Raw genomic sequence first — 11,094 nt, forward strand, 5'->3', positions numbered from 1 at the left:
TGTCTGACTTTTTAAGTTTCCATTAGCTAATAAAATAGGGAGGTCCATCCAGGATCAACTGAAGTTAACATGCAAAGCATTTATTGTAGTAGAAAGGGAAGTTTAGTGTGACCAGGAAATAGTTCAGAAGGAAACATGGAATATATAACTGTCATCGGGTGAATACACTCATTCAGGCATTACACATAACGCCAGAGGTTAATAAGGAACAAGGGACAGTCTGTACCACAAACACTTGACTGCCTCGCCTGACACAATGGTTAAAGATATGTACTTCCCTTATTTGAATGGAATTACAATAACTCTCCCAGACATGCAGGAAGGCAGCATACACATTGGAAAGTATAGGTACATGCATAATTTGATTACCATTATTGCAGCACACCACTGGTAGCATGCTATCATTCATGACCGCAAACTGCTGTACTAAAGTGATGTGAATGCTGCATATTGTCTAACCACTTGCTTCAAGGAAATGTTCCTGATCCTGACCACTGATCTCAGAAAAAGATTTAAGCAATGTTCAGATGGGACTTGTGCCATGAGATCTTGTGACACATTGTATTTCCACATTAAGTAAACCATCTAGAAATTACAGGAATAAAGGAGAACATGAAGGGAGTAGAGGCATCATACACATTAGGCTATTGTTGGCTAAACTCACTGACAACGGCCGACAGTCCAATCTGTTCCCAACGCTCCCCTGAGAGATGGTGGTGGGGAAGAGAAAAATGGAAGCTTGGCTTTCTATTACAAGGAGGTTTTATGCTTAAAGAGGACCTGTCACCCCAAAATGCAGTGCAATCTGCAGGCAGCATGTTATAGAGCAGAAGGAGCTGAGCAGAATGATATATGTTGTTTGATTCAATAAAACTTGTCATATTATACATTAAAATCTCTGCTCACTCTGAATTTAAGACAACCATGTACAAATAGTGACTGACAGCTATCTATGTATACAAAATTACATTGAGAATGCTATCAATCACTGATAACACCTCCCCCGTGTACAGCGATCAGTGACTGACAGCTATCTATGTATAAACACACAGAGAATGCTATCAATTACTGATAACACCTCCCATGTGTACAGTTATCAGTGACTGACAGCTATCTATGTATACACACTTACACAGAGAATGCCATCAATTACTGATAACACCTCTCTGTATACAGCTATCAGTGACTGACAGCTATCTATGTATACAAACTTACACACAGAATGCTATCACTGATAACACCTCCCCCATGTATAACTATCAGTGACTAACAGCTATCCATGTATATACAGTTACACAGTGAATGCTACCACTGATAACACCTCCCCCATGTACAACTATCAGTGACTGACAGCTATCTATGTATACACAGTTACACAGAGAATACTATCAATCACTGATAACACCTCCCCCATGTACAACTATCAGTGACTGACAGCTATCTATGTATACACAGTTACACAGAGAATACTATCAATCACTGATAGCACCTCCCCCGTGTACAACTATCAGTGACTGACAGCTATCTCTGTATACACACACAGAGAATGGTATTAATCACTGATAATACCTCCGCAGTGTACAACTATCAGTGACCGATGGCTATCTCTGTATACACACTTACACAAAGAATGCTCAGTCACTGATAACACCTCCCCTGTGTACAACTATCAGTGACTGATAGCTATATATGTATACACACTTACACAGAGAATGCTATCAATCACTGATAATACGTCCCCGTGTACAACTATCAGTAACTGACAGCTATCTATGTATACACAGAGTAGAACTCCTGTCAACTAATATATTTCTCTGTCACTGATATATACTTCCCTTGACAATTCCAATGAACCAGACCTGTACAAAGCATTTCCAATTACAAGTATCTCACAAAAGTGAGTCCACCCCTCACATTTTTGTACATATTTTATTATATCTTTTCATGGGACAACATTGAAGTAATCAGTGTACAGTGTAAATTTGGTGTGCCCTCAAACTAACTCAACACACAGCCATTCATTTCTAAACTGCTGGCAATAAAAATGAGTATATTCCAAAGTGAAAATGGCCAAATTGAGCTTAAAGTGTTAATATTTTGTGGCCACCATTATTCTCCAGTGCTGCCTTAATTCTCTTGGGCACAGAGTTCACTAGAACTTCACAATTCGACATTGGAATCCTCTTCCACTCCTCCATGATGGCATCACGGAGCTGGTGGATGTTAGAGACCTTGGTCTCCTCCACCTTCCGTTTAAGGATGCCCCACAGAAGCTCAATAGGGTTTAGGTCTTAGCCAGTCCAGCACCTTTACCCTCATTTTTTATTTTTTTTGCAAGGCAGTGGTCATCTTGGAGGTGAGTTTGGGGTTGTTAACATGTTGGAATACTGCCCTGCAGTCCAGTTTCTGGAGGGAGGGGATCATGTTCTGCTTCAGTGTATCAGAGTACATCTTGTTATTCATGATTCCCTCAATGAACTGTATCTCCCCACAGCCGGCAGCACTCATGCAGCCCCAAACCATGACACTCCCACCACTGTGCTTGACAGTAGGTAAGGCACACTTGTCTTTGTACTCCTCACCTGGTTGCCGCCACACACGCTTGACACCATCTGAACCAAATAAGTTTATCTTGGTCTCATCAGACCTCAGGACATGGTTCCAGTAATTCATGTCCTTAGTCTGCTTGTCTTTTTGCATACTGTTTGCAGGCTTTCTTGTGCATCATCTTCAGAAGAGGTTTCCTTCTGGGACAACATAGAAACATAGAAACATAGAATGTGTCGGCAGATAAGAACCATTTGGCCCATCTAGTCTGCCCAATATATCTGAATCCTATGAATAGTCCCTGGCCCTATCTTATATGAAGGATAGCCTTATGCCTATCCCATGCATGCTTAAACTCCTTCACTGTATTTGCCGCTACCACTTTTGCAGGAAGGCTATTCCATGCATCCACTACTCTCTCAGTAAAGTAATACTTCCTTATATTACTTTTAAACCTTTGCCCCTCTAATTTAAAACTGTGTCCTCTTGTGGTAGTTTTTCTTCTTTTAAATATGCTCTCCTCCTTTACCGAGTTGATTCCCTTTATGTATTTAAAAGTTTCTATCATATCCCCTCGGTCTCTTCTTTCTTCCAAGCTATACATATTAAGGTCTTTTAACCTTTCCTGGTAAGTTTTATCCTGCAATCCATGGACCAGTTTAGTAGCTCTTCTCTGAACTCTCTCTAGAGTATCTATATCCTTCTGGAGATATGGCCTCCAGTACTGCGCACAATACTCCAAGTGAGGTCTCACCAGTGATCTGTACAGCGGCATAAGCACTTCACTCTTTCTACTGCTTATACCTCTCCCTATACATCCAAGCATTCTGCTGGCATTTCGTGCTGCTTTATTACATTGTCTTCCCACCTTTAAGTCTTCTGAAATAATTACTCCTAAATCCCTTTCCTCAGATACTGAGGTCAGGACTGTGTCAAATATTCTATATTCTGCCCTTGGGTTTTTACGCCCCAGGTGCATTATCTTGCACTTATCCACATTAAATTTCAGTTGCCAGAGTTCTGACCATTCTTCTAGTTTTCCTAAATCCTTTTCCATTTGGCGTTTCCCTCCAGGAACATCAACCCTGTTACATATCTTTGTGTCATCAGCAAAAAGACAAACCTTACCATTGAGGCCTTTTGCAATATCACTTATGAAGATATTAAACAAAATTGGTCCCAGTACAGATCCCTGTGGAATCCCACTGGTAACATGACCTTGTTTTGAATGTTCTCCATTGACTACAACCCTCTGTTGTCTGTCACTCAGCCACTGCCTAATCCACTCAACAATATGGGAGTCCATGCTCAATGACTGCAGTTTATTGATAAGTCTTCTGTGTGGGACAGTGTCAAAAGCCTTACTAAAATCTAGATATGCGATGTCTACTGCACCTCCACCGTCTATGCAGTCCAATTTGATGCAGTGTTTGGCGTATGGTCTGAGCACTGACAAGCTGAGCCCCACCCCTTTAACCCTTGCAGTAATGCTGGCAGCACTCATACGTCTATTTTGAAAAGACAACCCCTGGATATGACGCTGAGCATGTGCACTCAACTTCTTTGGTCGACCATAGGGAGGCCTGTTCTGAGTGGAGTCTACTTAAGCCGCTGTATGGTCGTTCTGCAGCTCAGTTTCAGGATGTTGGAAATCTTCTTATAGCCAAGGCCATCTTTATGTAGAGCAACAATTCTTTTTTTCAGATCCTCAGAGAGTTCTTTGCCATGTTGAACTTCCAGTGACCAATATGAGAGAGTATGACTGTGATAACACAAAATTTAACACACCTGCTCCCCATTCACACCTAAGACCTTGTAACACTATTGAGTCACATGACACAGGGGAGGGAAAATGGCTAATCGGGCACATTTGGGGTAAAATGGCTAACTTTTTGTTGCCAGCGGTTTAGCCATTAATGGCTGTGTGTTGAGTTATTTTGAGGGTACACCATATTTACACTGTTATACAAGCTGTACACTGTGTCAGATCTTCAGTGTCGTCCCATGAAACGATATAGTAAAATATTTACAAAACTATCAGGGGTGTACTCACTTTTGTGAGATACTGTATATTATACTACTACTACTTTGAGAAAACCACTGTTATAGAGGTTGTCTGATTATTATGGATAGGTCATCAGTATATGATTAGTGGGGTCCAACGCCTGGCACACCTGCTGATCAACCTGAAGAGGCTTTGGTGCTCCTGTAGCATATTTATGGATTTCTGAAAACACTTTGAAATGAATGGGATGGCGCAGAAATTTCTGCAACAAATCCTGTCTACATAACCGTTAGTAACTTAGTTATCAGTACATTCTTTATAAAGAAGGAATCAACCAATCTACATTTAGACACATATGTGGTCATTTATTAAGACCAGCATTTTAGACACTGGTCTTAATAATCCTGCACTAGCCTCTACATAACTTAGGTGCATCCACCGCTGGCCTAAATCTATGCCAGGCGTAGAAAATGACAAATGAGATGGTCAGCCCGCCCCCTTCCTTTCTCACGCCATGCACCCTTTTTTAGAACTGGTGTATGTGGTGTAGATGGGGAAGAAGTTGCAGATTTGGCTGCAAATCCCCTTCGCGACTGAGTATATGACAGATATACACCAAAAATTGGCGTATATCTATTCATAAATGACCCTCATAAAGCTTTCATGGCTTTATTGAGGTACAATAAAATAAAGAAGATGGGGAAGATGGGCCAGAACTTACTGGGAGCTAATAGCACCTGCAACAAATGTATAAAATACGTGCTCCTAATATGTGCCAATAGTTTTACTGGTCAAACTTGAAAGAAGAGCGCTTCCTGTCTCTGGCTCCTTCTCCAGAGATAGCATTCCTATATGAGAAGAGGTGACCATGTGTGAGATCTGGGCTTTCATACAGTCAGTGTTCGATTAGTTATTTCCATTGTGATTGTGAGTCAAAACCAGGTGTGGTTCAAAAACACAGAAAAGATACAAATCTTTCCATTGTACCTTATCTCTGAGTAGACTCCACATCTGGTTTTGGCTCACAATCACTGATGGAAATCACTGATCAAACGCTATGTGAAAGTGGCCTAATGGAGACCATTCACTGACATTGGTTCCAGATATACTTGGTCTCTAGCAGAAGTAAACCTGTTAACCCTATATTAGACAGCGCGAACTTCGTACGTTAATGTGAATGAAATTGAACGAGCCTCACAAGATGTAATAAGTATGAGCAATTAAACGACGAGCAAGGAATCGCTCGTTGCTCGCCAATCGTGATCTTTCATCCTGCTAACAAAATTATCATTCCTCCGTCACAGATCCATTCGTATAATACGGAGTCGTCTATTCGCTTACAGATCACATAGAGGCATGGTACTTTGTAGCGAGCTAAAATACAAACGAACATAGCTGTATGTAATAAGCTAATGAATTGCAAAATGTCTGATCTATAATCGTCATCTGCAAGACATCTGCTGGTCTAATACAAGCCTTCGTTTTAAAGAATAGGTAAAGGAGCTGTGTAAATGGAATTCCCAAAGAGCAGTCTATAAATAGGTGAAATACTAGTCCGGTCACCTGTATGTCTGCAGAACTACCTTTAGGCAGCATACGGGAAATTCCCTGGCTCCAATGTAAACACTAAGCTGCTGACTGCTATGGTATCTTGTAATAGTAGATTCTTTAAAGGCTTTTACAAAAAGATATGAAATACATTAGTGTACATTATGCCATATACTGTATCTAACCAAAAGGTAACATTAGCAGTACTTAAAGGGAGTCTGTCACTACATTTGAGCCTATTAGACAGATCCAATAGCATTATATGTGCCACCCAGAAATTTAAAACGGTAGCTTTGTTGCATATACCGGAGTCTTGTTTCAGCCAAAAATGAACTTTGTAGATTCTATAAATGCGCCCTCTCAAGTGCCCAGGGCGGCAGCGCAGTGGAAAAGGAGAGAGGAGGAGCGTAAACGGGTGGGCAGAGGCACACGGAGGGGCGGGGTTATGAGCCGTTGGGGAGGTCCGGTCTTGGGCTCGGAAGATTGAGACGCCGCCCTGGGCACTTGAGAGGGCGCATTTACATCTGATCTGTCTAATAGGCTCAAATGTGGTGACAGACTCCCTTTAAAGGGGTTGTCAAGAATTTTAATATTGATGACCTATCCTCAGGATAGGTCATCAATATCAGATCGGCAGGGGTCCGACTCCTTGCACCTCCATCAATCAGCTGTATGAAGCGACGGCTAGCACAGCGTACATGTGCAGTCTCCCTTCTCTCTTCCTCCTCTCCGCTGTATGTCTGAGACAGCAGCAGCAAACAGGAAAAGAGACAGGAGACCGCATGTGCACACAGTGCGCGCCGTCTCCTCATACAGCTGGACCCCCACAGATCTGATATTGATGACCTATTCTGAGGATAGTGAAAAGAAAAAGGGGGTCAGTCAGCACATCCCAATGTGCAGGTGCTTGCTGCCATGGCTAGAAACACAAATAAAAAAGAAAAAAACACAATGCAACAGCACTCTGAAAACCAAAGTATAATAATGCCATAATAATAGAAAGTATTCTGGTGCTAATGATACGCTTATTTTGTAAATTTTTGATTCTTGGCAAATACATTTTGTACAAAATTATTTGGGCCCGTCTGCCGCACGTCAAGGCGATCTCTGTAAGACGGGAACCTAACACTAAATGCTACCTGTTATGTGCCATAACGGCCACCACAAAATTCAGGGAGTGCAGGTTCCACATGCATGCTCAGCATGGATGTTGGTACCTGCATCCCCTGAATTTAATGGAGGCCGTACATTCAGGAAGGATGCTGGATTTTCGGTTGAGGTCTCAAAAATACTGCTTTTTAGCTCATCCCCAATCTCCATCAGGATACAGCTTTGATGAGCACTGCTGCACTGTCTAATAGGTAGCCTGAAGTACAACAGCGGCCTTCTCAGTACTGCAGGCTGCTGCTCCCTCCCTCATGCTGTACACTGCAGCTCTGAGTTCAGACTGGCTCTGATGTATTAACACCAGTATAGCAGAAGCGTGCCAGAAAACCAGTGCTGGTTGAAATGAATTACCCAAACATGAGGAAAAAGATTAATTAAAACATGCAATGCCAAATGAGTCTTTATATGAGGATTCTGCTTCAATGCCATATTTAAAGATTAAAGGGGTTGTTTAACTTCAGTAAGTGGAATGTAGGGGCAGGCTGCTGCGCAAAGCCCTCTCCATACATGGCGGGTGCCGCCTGCATTCTTGTGGCCCCCGTGGCCGTATTGCGGCCCACATATGGCAGGTCCACAATACACTGGACACCGGCCGTGTGCATTCCGCATCACGGATGCGGACTCATTCACTTGAATGGGTCCGCAAATATCTGGAGATGCGGTGCGCAGCGGAATGGAACCATGGAACGGAAGCATTACGGAGTGCTTTTGTGTGGTTCCGTTCCGTTCCACAAAAAATAGAACTTGTTGTCAGTCGGTGCCCGTGCATTGCAGACCGCAATTTGCGGTCCACAGCATGGGCAGCACATGTTCGTGTGGCAGAGAGATGTGGCTGCCTCTGCCTTGTAATTGGATCCTCAGCAGTGAAATTGCAAAGATCCGATCAGCTACCATGACAGCCTGGGGTTTGTTGAAGGTTCCCGGGCCTGTCATTGAAAACTGGCTGCAATGCTATGCACAAGGCATGGCTCACCAGGCAGAATCGCATTCACCATAGTAATTTTCTATTATGGTGTTTGGGACAAGGGATCAAAAGATAATAAAGTATTTTTGTAAAAAAAAAAAAAGTTAAAAAAAATTTAAATATTAAAAGTTCAAATCGTGCCCCTTACTCAATTTTACATACAAAAATGAATAAAAAATTTAAAAATAAACATGTATTGCTGTTTCTGAAAATGTCTAAACTATTAAAATATAAAAATATTTTTCCTGGGCTGTGTACAGTGTAATGGAAAAAAACTATGCAATTTGCCATTTTTTTGTCAACAAAAAATTAAATAACAGTGATCAAAAAGTTTTATGGTACGAATACAAAATACAGTTTGTTCTGTAAAAAACAAGCCCTCATACAGCTCTGTAAAATGAAAAATAAAAAAGTTATTGCAATTGGAATGTGGGGAAAGAAAAACAAAAATGGTCCGGGTACGTAAGGGGTTATTGTATTGTTATTACTATAATTATTATCATGATATATTCCTGTATTCATCATAATGATGTACATGACACTGATGTAAATGGTAGGATGTATATTGAAAATACTTTGCCCATATACTGCAGCAATGAATTTAGTCACCGACACTGACATCTAGTGGCAGCTGGTGGAAAAAATACTACTATTCATAGAGAAACTTAGCTGACAAGTTTACATCTGATTCTACCTTAAGCAGGTGCATCTCTGTTTGCACACCCAATTCTATGACCATGCTATAAGAATATGAAAACTAACATGTCAGCTGGTCAAAACTATTTATGATACCATGGATTACGGTATTTGGCATAAAACTGATATATTGGGATGAAAGCTTCTTTGGCTGCAGTCTTGTTGTTAATTGTTTTGAAACAGACAAATGATGTACAATAAACTATTAGAGCCCATTCACATGAATGTATTTTTCTTCTTTGTGCTATCCTTTAAAAAACACCAAACAGACCCATATAAGCCAATTGGGCTATTCACACGACCATTTTTTAAAAGATTGGGGTGCCCGATCCAAGAATCTTACTGAATGCCCTATTCTGGTCAGTTTATGCAATCAGAATAGTTATTTCTGTTGATTTGAGTGAGATGACATGGAAGTCTTCAGTGTACTGTTTTTCAGAGATCTATTAGTTTGCTGGCAGAAAATCTAACATCTGTCTGTCTGTCTGTCTATCTCTTATATCTATCTATTTATCTAGCTAATATCTATCTATCTTTGATCCATCCATCTCTAACTATCTATTTACCATCTATCTATTTCTAACTATCTATTTATCATCTATCTAATATGTATCTATCTTTGATCTATCCATCCATCTATCTCTAACTATCTATCTATCTATCTTTCTATCTAATCATCTATCTAATATGGATCTATCTTTGATCTATCCATCCATCTATCTCTTACTATCTATCTTCTATCTTTCTTTCTCCTAACTATTGATCAATCAATACAGTAGATAGTAGTATGAACATACGGTAATCCATTTATATACAAATTACATATTGTTAACAAATATTTAATCATTATAAAATAAAATATAAAACGTACATTATGTAAAATATTACCGTCTAGACAGTATAAATGCCAAAGGCAGACAATTAATCATTTATATCATTTATTTCTGCTGCATTGGAGCACACGCATGTGAAGCTGCTTACCTGGGAGCATTGTATTCCACAGTCTTGAATCGTCCTTATTGAATGACAGTTAGCAATTCCAAAGAAGACTATCATTAAAAAATGAGATCCTGAACTTTTCCAGTGCAGAAAACAACATTTCCTATTGTTAAATGACATGTCTACTCTCACTGTCAGTGATAGTTCTGTCTACATAGGAGAAGAACAGACCTGATTTTATACTTATGGTGTCACACCCTTCAAATGATGCAATGAGCAAGGCTAGGAGTTAACATAGCACTGCTTGTCACAGTGGAAACTAAAGCCTAAACTGCTACAGAGTGGGGGGAAAAGGTAATTACATTTTACTCTTTTGTCTCTTTAATAGAGTTAAATTTGACCTAATCGAATTCAAGTATATGCATATTATTCCTAATTCACAGGTTTAAACAAAAAAATAAAAAAATCATACAGTATGTGGTTGGATTACATTGGAAGGTATATTTTTTATGGTCTGATTCACTAACTAGCAAAGTGAGTGGTCATGATACTAGAATAGACATTTAACAGCTATATTAAAGGGAACCTGTCACCGGGATTTTGTGTATAGAGCTGAGGACATGGGTTGCTAGATGGCCGCTAGGACATCCACAATACCCAGTCCCCATAGCTCTGTGTGCTTTTATTGTGTATAAAACTATTTCATACATATGCAAATTACCTGAGATGAGTCCTGTCCCTGATTCATCTCAAGTACAGGGCTCATCTCAGGTTAATTTGCATGTGTCATTTTGGGTTTTTTTTACACAATAAAAGCACACAGAGCTATGGGGACTGGGTATTGCGGATGTGCTAGCGGCCATCTAGCAACCCATGTCCTCAGCTCTTTAGACAAAATCCCAGTGACAGGTTCCCTTAAAGGATCAGTCATTAAAGGGGTTGTTCCATCTATCCATAGTATATTTAGAGGATTGGGGGGTGAGCAACTTCTGGGATTATAAAACCACAACAGTGATCATAAGAATGAGGGTCTCTGAGTCCCTCAAGAGAATGAAGTGATGGTCACACATAAGTACTGCACATCAATCTGGCTCTATGGGACTGCTGAAGCCAGCCAAGCACCATATTCTGCTATTTCCTAGAATTAATGGAGCAGCAGTGTGTATGACCATTACTGTATTTACACAATGGACTCAGGGACCCCATTCCCTTGATTATGGTTTTCCCA

The 11,094-nt window shown here is 40.5% G+C and overlaps 1 protein-coding gene across 3 annotated transcripts in view; it reads right to left on the bottom strand.

Moving 5' to 3' along the window:
- IL17REL (interleukin 17 receptor E like) overlaps window positions 1-10,072 on the bottom strand; it is a 57,560-nt gene extending 47,488 nt beyond the window's left edge. For all 3 annotated transcript variants that reach the window (XM_044276872.1, XM_044276870.1, XM_044276871.1), the window contains exon 1: window positions 9,909-10,072. In XM_044276872.1, the coding sequence (XP_044132807.1) occupies window positions 9,909-10,046 (138 nt within the window). In that variant the 5' untranslated portion in view covers window positions 10,047-10,072. The remainder of the gene's footprint in view (window positions 1-9,908) is intronic.
- Between the last annotated feature and the right edge of the window lie 1,022 nt (window positions 10,073-11,094).

This window comes from Bufo gargarizans, chromosome 2, assembly GCF_014858855.1.
Source record: "Bufo gargarizans isolate SCDJY-AF-19 chromosome 2, ASM1485885v1, whole genome shotgun sequence".
NCBI lineage: Eukaryota > Metazoa > Chordata > Amphibia > Anura > Bufonidae > Bufo > Bufo gargarizans.